Genomic DNA, 17395 nt, shown 5'->3' on the forward strand with positions numbered 1-17395 from the left:
CAACTGCAAGCTAGCTAAATAGGACAAATTAGCTAGCAACTGCAAGCCAGCTAGCTAAATTGCCATAAATGTTTCATGCTTTTCGATCTGTCCCCAAATTAATATAGTTGGTTCAGAGTGTGTTTTGATATATTAACCTGCGTGCCGTGATCGCGTTTGGTGTGGGGAGACAAAATCAATTTGGGCACGGTAGCGCACGCTGGCGCTCCCGCGCGTCCAGTCTGGGAATGGTGTTACATGCTGACCAGACCGCACGCATCTTATCACGCGCAAGTTGATTTTGTTCACCCACACCAAAACGATCAGGACACGCAGGTTGAAATATCAAAACAAACTCTGAACCAATTCATTTGGGGACAGGTCAAAAAGCATTAAACATTAATGGCAATTTAGCTAGCTAGCTTTCTGTTGCTAGCTAATTTGCCCTGGTATATAAATATTGGGTTGTTATTTTACCTGAGGTCTCCGACAATTAATCCACAGATAAAACTGTAAACCGAATTTGTTTCTCGTCATCTCTCCTCCTTCCTTTAGCCTTCTTTTTCTTCTTTGACTTCATATGGCGGTTGGCAGCCAACTTTATAGAACCTACCGGAGTGTGGACCTAAGTTCATCTTTCAATCACCCACGTGGGTATATGCTCCTAAAAACCAATGAGGAGATGGGAGAGGCTGGACTTGTAACGCCTTGAGCATCACAAATAGAACCAATTTCCATTTTAGCGCCTGGCTACACAGATGTTCGCTGAAGCCCGCGCGATAGCAGTGTGGGTGCAATGATTGAATAACATGTATTTTGCAACGCTCGCGCACGCGATGTGTCCAGTCTGGTCAGCATTTTACAGGGATATTGGTTTGCACAGTACTGCACCAATTCTCTTTTCAACTCAATACTTGTTGTGTTCTCCAAAAATGTCTATATATTTTTTTTTGACATAAATGGACTGTAATTTAATATTTTCTCTCTGTCTCGTGGCAAAATGTGTAGTATTGTAGGATATTAGTTTTAAGCTGCAACAACAACAAAAATATTTCTGCCCCATGACAAAATCTGTCAAATTACATGAAATTTTCTTGAAAACTGCTACATTTTCTCTCCGATGCCAAAAGGCGGGCCTTTAAAATGTTCCTTCCTAGGGCCAGAGACTTGGTTCGTCCAGCCATCCACTAATTATTAAGGCATAGTAGAACTATGCAATTTGATCTCACTCAAGGTGTGTTCTGATTATGAGTGTGTCCCTGGTGAATTTTCTATCACAAAAGGGGTCTCCAGCCTCAAAACGTTTGAGAACCCCTGGCCTAAAGGCATGATTTAAGGAGCCCTTAAAAAATATATAAAAAAGCTTATTTAATGTCAGTGTTCTGGGATAATATGGCCAACTGTTGTTTATCCTTTCAGAGCAAGAGCTAATTATATTTCGGCTCAGATATTTTCTTTATTTATTTATTTTCTTAGATAACTTCTTGGGTAATGGTCATTAGTGCACTCTAAACGGATGAAACACAATCATTACGTAATGTCATATTTAGGAGCCCAAATGAGAAATGTTGTATTTTCGAAAACTCACAGCAAAGCATTTATTTAATTTATATCATCCAGGTGGTCGACTGAAGAGTATTACATTATACAAGTCCTCGACTCACTTTAGCTACGAGCTAGAGTCTCTATTTGAGATAAACGATGCAAACACGTATCTGTTTCCTCAATAGGACGAGACGGATTCCTGTTGAATACTGTGGATGAGAACGAACAAAAGCACCATATATCCATCCATCCGTATTCTAATCGTGCGTATTCCATTCTTTCTCAACCGTCCGTGTGCCACGTGATATTTAGTGACTGCGTTCCCGAAAGAGAGCTGCATTAGAAACCGAATCACGTTTCAATGGACAATGTGGACAGCGGTGCCGATGAAATAGCGCTACTGCAGAGACAGAGGGGGAGAGAGCCTCTCTTTAATAAATGTCTGCATGGAGGGAAAACAATATCGATTAAACAACAAGAATCAAACAGAAAATACAAGTGGAGGCAACGAAGCATGATATTGAACAAAATACTTTCTTTCTGCTTCCTTTTTTTTGCCGCCCTTGCAACGCTCACTTGTCAATCAAAAAGTAACCCACAAGAACATTTAAATAAAAATGAAAATAATTAATGCCGGCTGACAAATTCCTATGAAAACGGGAAAAAAAAGAATAATTACATAATAATTGTATAGTCTGTCACAAGCATTTCGCTACACTCGCAATAATATCTTCTAACCATGGTTATGTGACCAATAAAATGTGATTTGATTTAAAACATTTTAACACGTCAACCAGTGTAGACCCGGGGTGTGCAAACAGTTAACGAAACTAAAAAGTTTATAGAAATATGATAATTTAACATTTGATTAATCATGGACTATTCTCTAGTTCCATACCAATGCGCGGGACATTAAAACTCTCCAGATGACAAGCCCTCTCTCCAATCCGAGCCGTAGCCTAACTAGTTGGAGCAACATGTAGACCAATAACAACGTTATGTGGGCGTGTGTTCAAAGGAGAGGAGCTTTTTTTGAGTTTAGTAAATGACTGCAGCAAGAAATACAGTGTTGGTCTGACGTGAGAGCGCTGGGTTATGGGAGGCAATGGAAGAAGAGGCTAGTCACATCCCGATTTCACTCATTTTGACATTGTTGCGAGGAATTTAAATGCAAGAAGACGAAAACGAGTTGTGAGTCCCGAACTTGACCGGACAATGGAAGTAGCTCTCTGCAGCAGTTCCAACTCACCCCTGGGAGTCAACTACCGAGACACAGAGAGTACCTGCAGAAAAACATCAGTCAGCACCTCAGGGGTAACTACAACTACGTGTGGCTTGAAAGCAACACCTCTGTTTTTGGGATGCATATAAGAGAAAGCGTAAAGAAAAAAAACACTGACTACGTATGTATATATTTCGTGTAACAACTGTGGAATTCCGCCACTGTTCTATGCGTAAGGGATATACAACCACGTAGTTAAACCTCTCCTGAGATTGAGACATTCATTGAGACGCAGAGCACATACATTCTCACATTTATCACTGAAGGAGGCAATGTTCAAATTCACAAATTTCCCTTGTAACACAACCCTAATTGCTGTTTAGGATCGCAAAGAATAAACGTCGGAAATATCTGTGGTATCGTAGCTTAACGTGCTGTACCCTCAAAGCAACAATAACCTAGGCTGAGTGAAATCCCACAAACCGGGTCTGCTGCTGTCCGTGGTCCTGAAAAAAATACTCATTATTTAGGTTATCCGAATCAGTAACGGCGGTCTAAGGAAGACGGTTTCATGGCCTGGGCGGTTATGAAAATCTTGTGGTTTTCTTGTGACTCTGGAATCTGAAAAAAAAAGCAACAGAAGAATTGCCTACCTTGGAGGTCCGAAATCATTCAAGGAATTGGAATTCTACTCCTATTGGTGCTCCTGGAGCTGTAGGTAGCCCGAATGAGACCGGCAAAAATGTATCGAATAAACGCTCTCGGGATCTATTTGTGGGAAACAATAGTATTTTTCAGGTAAGGAACATTATTTATTGACTTTACAGTGCATTCTTAATGTGTTAAATACAATTTCATTGATATCTTGTGGGCTGTACGGTGGTCAGAATGTATCCTACCACAGCTTAGCATGCATGGACAAAAGTCTGAATAGAAATACATCGACACAACCAATTGATTAGGTTTAATCACACGATTATCAAAGTTGCGTAGGCTTTATTATATATTTATGTAGTCCTAATCATTCCTCTATTGTGAGTGAGTTACATTAAGTCACACACTACATTACATTAAGATGTGTGTGAGAGAGACAGCGGGTGCTAACAGCGAACACTAGTGGTCATCAAACGCTAAACGTTGTAAACTCTGATGAGGCATATGTTATCAACAGGCAAGTCAGAGTAAAGGAACTGAGTGCACACTCTCACACACATATCAGGGAAGTTTTGTTGTTGTTGGTGTGTAGGCCTATCCATTACCTACTCACTGAGAAGAGAAATGTCTTGTGACTGTCTTCATTTCTCTCATGGGGCCAGCCATGTTAAAGTATTAGGCTAATAGTATTCAACTATTGTGATTGAAATGGACAAATCATGTTTTTTAAGACTTGTATATTTAACAGGATATAAACTGTAACTATGCTGGATGATGACTGTTTTGTTTTCTCCCAGTAACCACACAGTATATCCACCCTGACCAGTAGGAATATTCTAGTTTTGACATGATTGTCTTTGTATGAATTTATCGACTACTATCAAGCTCGTGATCCTCATACATAAAGTGTATTAGTCTCTGTAAATGTGAACAGGGATATCTCCAATGTTCTCATTGGAGGGGAGGCAGGTATTCTTTTCAGAGAACAGCTTCTCTCCCATTGGCCCAAACATGGCTCTTTGTCTGTGTATGGTGTTGTGCATTGCATGCCTAATCAACATTACGTCCTACATTCTAGAATCAAATGAGTTCTTTTTAAGACTACTTTACATTCTATATTCTATTCTATAGTCCATTGGATTCCATGTACATTCCTTGCAGACAGACAGTGTTAATTTAGCATTCTGGCCAGCGTGTTTAGCTAATGAAGTAGAATCAGGATTTTGCAGCCTCAGCTCTCACTGCTGAACTCTGCAGTTCTGCTTAATTGATATCTCTTTCCCAGTCTCAACCTAGACCTCCAGACCTCATTTCAAATTCAGACTTATTACTTATGACTTATTACCAATAATTGATTACTTTGTCAACGTCAAAACAGCCTGATGAATGCACATTATATACATCACTGTATACACAAACGTATTCATTCATATAAATTGCACATTTCTTTCTGAATTTCTATTAATGTTAGGGTTAGTTTGTGGAAAGGTTTGTGGTCATACGCACATCCATAAAAGCATACGTGCTGGGCTAATATAGAATACTAGTACATAACAAGAAGGGCCGTACTCTGTTAAAGCTCCCAACTCACCGATTTATTGACAAGGTTTAGATTCGAAACGGATCTTCGTCAGGTCGTCAGGGTTAGTTTGTGGCCCATGTGAAAAGTTGCGCGCTCGTTTAATGAACGACTATCAGATAAAGTATGCATTTGACACAGCAAATGAAAACATGTAATTACCTAATCATAGTCTATGTCAGTCTATGTGCATTTGCAAAACATCTGCGAATACTAGGGTTTGTTCAATCAAAATGCCCTATCCTTTTGCCACCAAACATGAAAACAGTGGGAGGAAATTGAGCATTTCAATCATTCAAAACACATTCTATTGCACCGTATATTACACAGGAAATACACTGTATAGCCCTTATGAAACAGGAAATACACCGTATATTACACAGGATATACACCGTAGAGCCCTTATTAAACAGGAAATACACTGTATAGCCCATATGAAACAGGAAATACACCGTATAGCCCATATGAAACAGGATATACACTGTAGAGCCCATATTAAACAGGAAATACACTGTATAGCCCATATTAAACAGGAAATACACCGTATAGCCCATATTAAACAGGAAATACACTGTATAGCCCATATTAAACAGGATATACACCGTATAGCCCATATTAAACAGGATATACACTGTAGAGCCCATATTAAACAGGATATACACTGTAGAGCCCATAATAAACAGGATATACACCGTATAGCCCATATTAAACAGGAAATACACTGTATAGCCCATATTAAACAGGATATACACCGTATAGCCCATATTAAACAGGAAATACACTGTATAGCCCATATTAAACAGGATATACACTGTAGAGCCCATAATAAACAGGATATACACTGTAGAGCCCATAATAAACAGGATATACACTGCTTTCTGCAACGTCGCACACCAATGTGTGGAAGTGAACATGTGGCCCTAATCCATTAACAAGAATCCCAGACCACCATCACTGGAGAGAATGTATGCAGCAAATGTTCTCGAGAACACATAGTCTCTCGAGAATAAATATTCACTGATTTAAATTCAATTAAAGGCCTGACACTAAAATTAGTACCTCACATTTGTGCAGAAAAATGCTAGTCTCAACAGTGTAGAATGTATGGTGTTTTTAATTTTTTTTATTTTTTATTATCTTGTATTTTATGCCATCTTTGACACCATGACACGTATGTTTGGGACGTATTACTCTCAGTTGAATAGTTAAATCACCCAAAAACATGCACAGTTTTCCATAGCAATATGGAATAATCTATTTAGGAAAAAACGTGTTGATGTGACATCTACGGATTTTTCTATTTCATGGAATGCTTTCTAAATTGAACTGGAAAACGTAAAGCTAATTTATAATTGATTATTTCATGTATTCCCCCCAGTATCACCTGGCCTATAGGCTCATGAATAGGGTTGCAAAGGGTGGGTATATTACTGGAAACTTTCAAAGTTTACCAGTAAACGACTGGGAATTTCGGTATCTTTCAAAGATTTTATGTAATCTAGCACAAGACATATTGTGGCCCTTTTTGGGTACTTCAGATTATCACAGGTGTCTGTAATGATCTCTGGCCCTCTGTGTGGCCTCATCACATGTAAAATATACAGAACAAATTAAAGAAAGAAAGAAAGAAAGAGAGAGACAAAGCTGTAAAACATTATCCTAAATATAAACCACCATTTTAGTAAATACCATATCCTTTATATTTTTTATAACACTGTTTTATTTATTTTACCATGTCGCTGTATACTTGTTGTCAATGTTTAGGCCTCAAACTCATGGTGAAAAACGTCAATAGTAGGAAGAGTTGCAGAGTTCATTGAAAATAATGCTATTGTCGATTAGACGCTTTTTCCATTAATTAGGCCGTCTTCTCTTGAACTTATGTGTTCCGTCCACTAGAAACACATTGTCAGTATGGACACGGATGTATAACATTAGTAATATATATATATTAATATATTTTTCAAAGCTATTCAAGTATAAATTACCAAAGATTTTCTGTTAATTACCCAAATGACTAAAGATTCCTGTGACTTCCAGTAGCTTTGCGACCCTACTCATGAAACATAACCTTGAGTTGGCCTTGAACAGCAAAAAACAGTGGCGCTGCTTGCATGCACAGACACCACAGAACCAGTTGTATCCAATCACCTATATAGAATTGGTCCTTTAAAAACCTCATTTCATCACAGATTTGAACCCCGTGTCTTCGTTAAATCATATTTACACACACCATGCTGTTCCGCCAGCCATACCCCGTTCATTGTGATGGTGATGGGGATGGCAGTCACTTGTTTTTCAGGTCCGATAGGATGTACTACATGCATTGACAGAACAGATGGGTGGGAAAGATGGATATATTTAGTTATAAATGTATAAGCCTCTAATAAAAAAAAAAACTATTGACGAGCTCAGTGGAGTTCACGATCCCTTACAATCACACATTTTAGCCAGGTTTATTTCCAAATCTTGATGTATGATAATACACTATTTATCAACATAGACAAAGACAGATAGCACTATAAATAACATCAATGGCCTCGACCTCTCTTTCTACTCAGTCACGGAGAAAGAAATGGAGAAATTCGTAGCTTTGAATTCACTGAAATCTTTCAATTGTCCACACAATAATACCAGTTCCCATGCATGTCCAATATGTTGTTCTATACAGCATGCTGTACTGTACTGCATGCTGACATTGTACGGCGCATTAATTCAAGTCATGTTTCACTTCTTGATCTTTTTTTTTCTCTTTTCAGCTCAACACAATAACACTCCTAAAAGACAAATGCATGACCTTATGCTGCGCACGTTCGTCATTCGTTTTGTGTAATGTTTTGTTTTTAAATATATGTTTATGATGATTCTTGGTTTATTAACAGACATTACGTTAACAGTTTGAAAAGGAGAACAGAACTCCCCCCCCCCCGTCTTTTCTGTGTCAGGGACTGGGAGGGGATGAAGGCTTTGGTCGGGCTTTGATTATTTCAGAAAAGCCAGGATGAGATCAATTAGGATTGTGGTCTTCAGAGGCTTTATTAAGAACATAATGAGGTACACTTAGCGCTAATGATTGGTGCTCCACATTAAAGTATGCAGAGCTCAGAGACTGTTTGCATATTATTCTCTCTGGTGCTGGGAGTCAGCTGTTTTTTTTTACTGCTGCCTCAGCACCGGCCACGCGGACCAAGTCTCTCCACGGTTGTCTGTGGCCTGGCCAAGCAAGCATTGATCAGAAATAATTATAAAAGTAAATCTAAACTTTGATCATGCAAAACTCAGGAACAAGTCACTCGGGACTGGAGAAGCCCAGTCGGAGGGAAGGAAATCATAGATGATCTTGTTGATATCCCCCATGGGTGTAGAATCCTGAGTCCTGTAGTTTTGAGTGCGATTGACTTCTAGGCCTATTGATTATGTGATTTAGTGTTTTAGGGGTCTATCCTACATTCATAGATTATTTTTTCAAACCGAAGGAGAAAGAGTGTGATGGTCCCAGATTTTCTTGGTGCAAATGCCTGTGGTTTTGTGTGGGATTTACCTCCATAGATGTTGTGATTTAGTGTGGTAGCGAAGCTACACATTCCTCATCGATTATTTCCCTCTATTATACCAAACCCCACAATAATGTAAGGAGAAAGAGTGTGCCGGTCCCCTAATTTCACACTGTCAAACAGATTCCTGCGTGGCTCACAGCATGGGCCAATGCTAGCTGTCTAAGGCAATCATCTCTGTAGAGGACACTGTCTAATCTCTCTATGACTAATCTGATTGTGTCGTCAGTTCGAGGGTGTTTGTTCAATACTAAATTCAAAAGCTTTTTAACATAGCGTTAGATCATGGTATTAACTGTATTGTGTGTGTCCTAACAATAGTTTATTTCCAGCGCTTGATCCCTAGTACTAACCTCGTGGTCACAGCCGACTATTGCATTTTAGGTGATTATGATAGGATTCCACCGTGTTGTGTGGTAATTAACTGGTATTAGAATAATCCTTGATACACTGCATTTTCTGCTGAAAGAAAATTCCATGCAAAACATTCTAGAATTCAAAGTTCTAGAATTCTAATAGTATTCGAAGAATTCTAGAATTCTAGGCTATGGATTCTAGACTTGTCTGTCTTGGTATGGATTGATATTAATGGTTAGTAAAGAAGTGTAACTCTTAGGAACATTCCATCAATGAACCATAATGCCAGCATCGATGGAAGAGACACAGTGATTTGTCAGACTTGACAGAAACTGATTGGCCTGCAGATTCAGGCCAATCAGGTTCAGGGTATCAGGGTTCTAGGGCCACCAGGGCATCAGTTAACCCACCAGGGCTTCCGGATATCAGTTAACCCACCAGGGCTTCAGGGTATCAGTTAACCCACCAGGGCTTCCGGGTATCAGTTAACCCACCAGGGCCTCAGGGTATCAGTTAACCCACAAGGGCTTCCGGGTATCAGTTAACCCACCAGGGCTTCAGGAAATCAGTTAACCCACAAGGGCTTCAGGGTATCAGTTAACCCACAAGGGCTTCCGGGTATCAGTTAACCCACCAGGGCTTCAGGGTATCAGTTAACACACCAGGGCTTCCGGGTATCAGTTAACCCACAAGGGCTTCAGGGTATCAGTTAACCCAACAGGGCTTCCGGGTATCAGTTAACACACCAGGGCTTCCGGGTATCAGTTAACCCACAAGGGCTTCAGGGTATCAGTTAACCCAACAGGGCTTCCGGGTATCAGTTAACCCACCAGGACTTCCGGGTATCAGTTAACACGCCAGGGCTTCCGGGTATCAGTTAACCCACAAGGGCTTCAGGGTATCAGTTAACCCACCAGGACTTCCGGGTATCAGTTAACCCACCAGGGCTTCCGGGTATCAGTTAACCCACCAGGACTTCCGGGTATCAGTTAACACACCAGGACTTCCGGGTATCAGTTAACACACCAGGACTTCCGGGTATCAGTTAACCCACCAGGGCTGCTTTTGGCTGTCACAATTGTCACCTAATGTTGAAAATTAGACCTGCAACACTGATAGTGTTGACAGTTATCAACACTGTCCAGTCATCAGTGTGAATATAGAATCAACTTATTTGGCAGTGAACAACATACTGCATGTGCGTTTCCAATGGCACATTTCCAAACAACGACACAGCAGCAAAACCGCAAACATAAGCGTAAACAATAGCGAGGAACCATTGAAAATCTAGGAATGAATCCAAAATGGCACAGTATTCCCTCCTATATAGTGCACCACTGGTCAAAAGCAGTGCACTATAGGGTACCATTGTAGTATACTATATAGCCTTCACGTGCCATTTCAATGAGTGAGTTCTATGAAGCCATGATGCATAGAGAGTAGAGAGAGTAGTGCTTGGCTGACCCCAGCAGCAGCCTCTGGGGTAGTTGGTGCCTGCCCATGTGACAGTAAAGCAGCAGCACAGCCTGGCCAGTGACCTGGCAGTTAGGGTGGCCCACCCACACACAGACTGGTAGCAGTATGGAGAGACAGCAACTTCCTAATTTAAAGCACTTCAGTGTTCTATGTCCATCCTGGTGTGATCTGGGGGTGATCTGTGTGATGGGGGCAGTTGGTTAATATGTTAGTCTATTGATGGGGGCAGTTGGTTAATATGTTAGTCTACTGATGGGGGCAGTTGGTTAATATGTTAGTCTACTGATGGGGGCAGTTGGTTAATATGTGAGTCTACTGATGAGGGCAGTTGGTTAATATGTTAGTCTACTGATGGGTCAGTTGGTTAATATGTTACTCTACTGATGGGTCAGTTGGTTAATATGTTAGTCTACTGATGGGGCAGTTGGTTAATATGTTAGTCTACTGATGGGGCAGTTGGTTAATATGTTAGTCTACTGATGGGGGCAGTTGGTTAATATGTTAGTCTACTGATGGGGGAAGTTGGTTAATATGTTAGTCTACTGATGGGGGGGGCAGTTGGTTAATATGTTAGTCTACAGATGGGGGCAGTTGGTTAATATGTTAGTCTACTGATGGGGCAGTTGGTTAATATGTTAGTCTACTGATGGGGCAGTTGGTTAATATGTTAGTCTACTGATGGGGCAGTTGGTTAATATGTTAGTCTACTGATGGGGGAAGTTGGTTAATATGTTAGTCTACTGATGGGGGCAGTTGGTTAATATGTTAGTCTACTGATGGGGGCAGTTGGTTAATATGTTAGTCTACTGATGGGGGCAGTTGGTTAATATGTGAGTCTACTGATGAGGGCAGTTGGTTAATATGTTAGTCTACTGATGGGTCAGTTGGTTAATATGTTACTCTACTGATGGGTCAGTTGGTTAATATGTTAGTCTACTGATGGGGCAGTTGGTTAATATGTTAGTCTACTGATGGGGCAGTTGGTTAATATGTTAGTCTACTGATGGGGGCAGTTGGTTAATATGTTAGTCTACTGATGGGGGAAGTTGGTTAATATGTTAGTCTACTGATGGGGGGGGGCAGTTGGTTAATATGTTAGTCTACAGATGGGGGCAGTTGGTTAATATGTTAGTCTACTGATGGGGCAGTTGGTTAATATGTTAGTCTACTGATGGGGCAGTTGGTTAATATGTTAGTCTACTGACGGGGCAGTTGGTTAATATGTTAGTCTACTGATGGGGCCAGTTGGTTAATATGTTAGTCTACTGATGGGGGCAGTTGGTTAATATGTTAGTCTACTGATGGGGGCAGTTGGTTAATATGTTAGTCTACTGATGGGGGCAGTTGGTTAATATGTTAGTCTACTGATGGGGGCAGTTGGTTAATATGTTAGTCTACTGATGAGGGCAGTTGGTTAATATGTTAGTCTACTGATGGGTCAGTTGGTTAATATGTTACTCTACTGATGGGTCAGTTGGTTAATATGTTAGTCTACTGATGGGGCAGTTGGTTAATATGTTAGTCTACTGATGGGGCAGTTGGTTAATATGTTAGTCTACTGATGGGGGCAGTTGGTTAATATGTTAGTCTACTGATGGGGCAGTTGGTTAATATGTTAGTCTACTGATGGGGGCAGTTGGTTAATATGTTAGTCTACTGATGGGGGGGGGGGCAGTTGGTTAATATGTTAGTCTACTGATGGGGGCAGTTGGTTAATATGTTACTCTACTGATGGGGGCAGTTGGTTAATATGTTAGTCTACTGATGGGGGCAGTTGGTTAATATGTTAGTCTACTGATGGGGGGGGCAGTTGGTTAATATGTTAGTCTACTGATGGGGCAGTTGGTTAATATGTTAGTCTACTGATGGGGCCAGTTGGTTAATATGTTAGTCTACTGATGGGCCAGTTGGTTAATATGTTAGTCTACTGATGGGGGCAGTTGGTTAATATGTTAGTCTACTGATGGGGGGGGGCAGTTGGTTAATATGTTAGTCTACTGATGGGGCAGTTTGTTAATATGTTAGTCTACTGATGGGGGGGGGGGTCAGTTGGTTAATGTGTTAGTCTACTGATGGGGCAGTTGGTTAATATGTTAGTCTACTGATGGGGGCAGTTGGTTAATATGTTAGTCTACTGATGGGGCAGTTGGTTAATATGTTAGTCTACTGATGGGGGGGGGGGGCAGTTGGTTAATTTGTTAGTCTACTGATGGGGCAGTTGGTTAATATGTTAGTCTACTGATGGGGCAAGTTGTTAATATGTTAGTCTACTGATGGGGCAGTTGGTTAATATGTTAGTCTACTGATGGTGCCAGTTGGTTAATATGTTAGTCTACTGATGGGGGCAGTTGGTTAATATGTTAGTATACTGATGGGGCAGTTGGTTAATATGTTAGTCTACTGATGGGGGCAGTTGGTTAATATGTTAGTCTACTGATGGGGGCAGTTGGTTAATATGTTAGTCTACTGATGGGGCAGTTGGTTAATATGTTAGTCTACTGATGGGGGCAGTTGGTTAATATGTTAGTCTACTGATGGGGGCAGTTGGTTAATATGTTAGTCTACTGATGGGGCAGTTGGTTAATATGTTAGTCTACTGATGGGGGGGGGGGCAGTTGGTTAATTTGTTAGTCTACTGATGGGGCAGTTGGTTAATATGTTAGTCTACTGATGGGGCAGTTGGTTAATATGTTAGTCTACTGATGGGGCCAGTTGGTTAATATGTTAGTCTACTGATGGGGCCAGTTGGTTAATATGTTAGTCTACTGATGGGGCAGTTGGTTAATATGTTAGTCTACTGATGGGGGGGGGGCAGTTGGTTAATTTGTTAGTCTACTGATGGGGCAGTTGGTTAATATGTTAGTCTACTGATGGGCCAGTTGGTTAATATGTTAGTCTACTGATGGGGGCAGTTGGTTAATATGTTAGTCTACTGATGGGACAGTTGGTTAATATGTTAGTCTACTGATGGGGGCAGTTGGTTAATATGTTAGTCTACTGATGGGCCAGTTGGTTAATATGTTAGTCTACTGATGGGGGGGGGGGGCAGTTGGTTAATATGTTAGTCTACTGATGGGGGCAGTTGGTTAATATGTTAGTCTACTGATGGGCCAGTTGGTTAATATGTTAGTCTACTGATGAGGGCAGTTGGTTAATATGTTACTCTACTGATGGGGGCAGTTGGTTAATATGTTAGTCTACTGATGGGGGTAGTTGGTTAATATGTTAGTCTACTGATGAGGGCAGTTGGTTAATATGTTACTCTATTGATGGGGGCAGTTGCTTAATATGTTAGTCTACTGATGGGGGCAGTTGGTTAATATGTTGGTCTACTGATGGGGAGGGGGGCAGTTGGTTAATATGTTAGTCTACTGATGGGGGCAGTTGGTTAATATGTTAGTCTACTGATGGGCCAGTTGGTTAATATGTTAGTCTACTGATGGGAGCAGTTTCTTAATATGTTAGTCTACTGATGGGGGCAGTTGGTTAATATGTTAGTCTACTGATGGGGGCCAGTTGGTTAATATGTTAGTCTACTGATGGGGGCAGTTGGTTAATATGTTAGTCTACTGATGGGGCAGTTGGTTAATATGTTAGTCTACTAATGGGGGCAGTTGGTTAATATGTTAGTCTACTGATGGGGGGGGCAGTTGGTTAATATGTTAGTCTACTGATGGGGGGGGGCAGTTGGTTAATATGTTAGTCTACTGATGGGGGCAGTTGGTTAATATGTTAGTCTACTGATGGGGGCCAGTTGGTTAATATGTTAGTCTACTGATGGGGGCAGTTGGTTAATATGTTAGTCTACTGATGGGGGGGGCAGTTGGTTAATTTGTTAGTCTACTGATGGGGCATTTGCTTAATATGTTAGTCTACTGATGGGGCAGTTGGTTAATATGTTAGTCTACTGATGGGGCCAGTTGGTTAATATGTTAGTCTACTGATGGGGGCAGTTGGTTAATATGTTAGTCTACTGATGGGGCAGTTGGTTAATATGTTAGTCTACTGATGGGGGGGGCAGTTGGTTAATATGTTAGTTTACTGATGGGGCCAGTTGGTTAATATGTTAGTCTACTGATGGGGCCAGTTGGTTAATATGTTAGTCTACTGATGGGGCAGTTGGTTAATATGTTAGTCTACTGATGGGGGGGGGCAGTTGGTTAATTTGTTAGTCTACTGATGGGGCAGTTGGTTAATATGTTAGTCTACTGATGGGCCAGTTGGTTAATATGTTAGTCTACTGATGGGGGGGGGGGGCAGTTGGTTAATATGTTAGTCTACTGATGGGGCAGTTGGTTAATATGTTAGTCTACTGATGGGGGCAGTTGGTTAATATGTTAGTCTACTGATGGGGGCAGTTGGTTAATATGTTAGTCTACTGATGGGGGAGGGCAGTTGGTTAATATGTTAGTCTACTGATGGGGGCAGTTGGTTAATATGTTAGTCTACTGATGGGCCAGTTGGTTAATATGTTAGTCTACTGATGAGGGCAGTTGGTTAATATGTTACTCTACTGATGGGGGCAGTTGGTTAATATGTTAGTCTACTGATGGGGGTAGTTGGTTAATATGTTAGTCTACTGATGAGGGCAGTTGGTTAATATGTTACTCTACTGATGGGGGCAGTTGCTTAATATGTTAGTCTACTGATGAGGGCAGTTGGTTAATATGTTAGTCTACTGTTGGCGGGGGCAGTTGGTTAATATGTTAGTCTACTGATGGGGGCAGTTGGTTAATATGTTAGTCTACTGATGGGCCAGTTGGTTAATATGTTAGTCTACTGATGGGGGCAGTTTCTTAATATGTTAGTCTACTGATGGGGGCAGTTGGTTAATATGTTAGTCTACTGATGGGGGCCAGTTGGTTAATATGTTAGTCTCCTGATGGGGCAGTTGGTTAATATGTTAGTCTACTAATGGGGGCAGTTGGTTAATATGTTAGTCTACTGATGGGGTGGGGCAGTTGGTTAATATGTTAGTCTACTGATGGGGGCCAGTTGGTTAATATGTTAGTCTACTGATGGGGGCAGTTGGTTAATATGTTAGTCTACTGATGGGGCAGTTGGTTAATATGTTAGTCTACTAATGGGGGCAGTTGGTTAATATGTTAGTCTACTGATGGGGGGGGGCAGTTGGTTAATATGTTAGTCTACTGATGGGGCCAGTTGGTTAATATGTTATTCTACTGATGGGGCCAGTTGGTTAATATGTTAGTCTACTGATGGGGGCAGTTGGTTAATATGTTAGTCTACTGATGGGGGCAGTTGGTTAATATGTTAGTCTACTGATGGGGCAGTTGGTTAATATGTTAGTCTACTGATGGGGCCAGTTGGTTAATATGTTAGTCTACTGATGGGCCAGTTGGTTAATTTGTTAGTCTACTGATGGGGGCAGTTGGTTAATATGTTAGTCTACTGATGGGGGCAGTTGGTTAATATGTTAGTCTACTGATGGGGCAGTTGGTTAATATGTTAGTCTACTGATGGGGCCAGTTGGTTAATATGTTAGTCTACTGATGGGCCAGTTGGTTAATTTGTTAGTCTACTGATGGGGGCAGTTGGTTAATATGTTAGTCTACTGATGGGGGCAGTTGGTTAATATGTTAGTCTACTGATGGGGGCAGTTGGTTGATATGTTAGTCTACTGATGGGGGCAGTTGGTCGATATGTTAGTCTACTGATGGGGGCAGTTGGTTAATATGTTAGTCTACTGATGTGAGCAGTTGGTTAATATGTTAGTCTACTGATGGGGGCAGTTGGTTGATATGTGTAGGATTACCTTTTGCGCTGACATGACAAAATATGCCATATGTTGTTGCGTTAATGATCACAGTGGTATAAAAAATAAGCCTCGTCTTTGGTGTTATGATCACGATCACACATAGATTTTAGTTGTATTTTGCGGTGGTGTTTATTGGAACTTTTCTTTTCTTTACCATCTCAGTTTCAGAAGACTGCAATCAGACCCGAGGCCATCAGTTGGAAGGGCATTTGAATTCCAGAGGAGGGCGCATTTTTTAAATGGTAGTATTAGTAAAGATCATAGGCAGCTCGTGAGGTTCAAGTTTGGGGAAGCTTACAATTTATTCTACCATTTCTACTTATCTGCGTGCCAGTTATGAATATTTATTTATGCACATTTTCGTGGAACGGTTTCATTTTAATTTGTTTTCCCAAATCATTATCACGAGATTAATCATAAAAATCTGAAGTAAAATCAAAAAGTTATAACTCAACTATGGCAAGAGCACTAGCCTCTACCATTTGGACACATTGATACACTGTGTTCCATTGGCGGCTGAAGGCATGAGCATAGAACTCAGAGATACCCTATAGGGCAATGCAGCAGTAGGCCTATAACTTCCACCCTCAACCATAGGCCTAAAGCCGACAAAATAAAAACAGTAGAAAATATCCTGACGAAAATTCAGGTCCTTACAATCACATTCATCTCTCTTCTCCACCTGTCTGCCCCCCTTTCTATCTGTTATGACTTGAGCTATTGCTAGTGAAGTTCGACATTTGTATCTAATTATCACAGTGTCGGGCCCGATCCTGTTGCTAACGAACTTGCAAGATTGTATCAACTAGCCTATTTCCTGCCCTCGACGTTTCCTGCGCCAGTGAGTTTGGTATAGAAAGCTGTTTCTTTGTGACGTTTCCACAGGATATATGGGATCATCAGATCATGAAATTTGGTTCTTTCACATCGAGTCTGGTGATTATCGAGGCCAGGAGTGTTGGAAAGATTTTTCATATTCTCAGGAACTATCATTTGCAATGGATGTTTAAAAAAACAGACTTTGTTGAGTTGTGTGAGGCGAAGAAAAAAAATATGTGCCCTACGAGTTTAAGTCGATCCGAAACAAGACATTGAAAAACGGCCACTTTCCTATATAGCATGCATTCTGGAGACACACCATATTTTCACCACACCTCCCTCCCCTTCTTCCTGTCTCAATATTTTAAATTCTGCTCAAGAAAACATGATGTTCACACATATTTTAGACGCTTGTCACTGATAGCCGCAAA

General features: G+C 40.9%; 1 protein-coding gene across 4 annotated transcripts in view; it reads left to right on the top strand.

Moving 5' to 3' along the window:
• The first annotated feature begins 2552 nt into the window (after positions 1 to 2552).
• LOC110504553 (glycine receptor subunit alphaZ1) overlaps positions 2553 to 17395 on the top strand; it is a 99921-nt gene continuing 85078 nt past the window's right edge. For 3 of the 4 annotated variants that reach the window (XM_036969878.1, XM_036969879.1, XM_036969880.1), the window contains exon 1: positions 2553 to 3544. In XM_036969878.1, the coding sequence (XP_036825773.1) occupies positions 3474 to 3544 (71 nt within the window). In that variant the 5' untranslated portion in view covers positions 2553 to 3473. The remainder of the gene's footprint in view (positions 3545 to 17395) is intronic. The other variant, XM_036969881.1, reaches the window with a different exon arrangement.

The sequence above is a fragment of the Oncorhynchus mykiss genome, chromosome 31 (genome assembly GCF_013265735.2).
Source record: "Oncorhynchus mykiss isolate Arlee chromosome 31, USDA_OmykA_1.1, whole genome shotgun sequence".
Taxonomy (NCBI): Eukaryota; Metazoa; Chordata; class Actinopteri; order Salmoniformes; family Salmonidae; genus Oncorhynchus; species Oncorhynchus mykiss.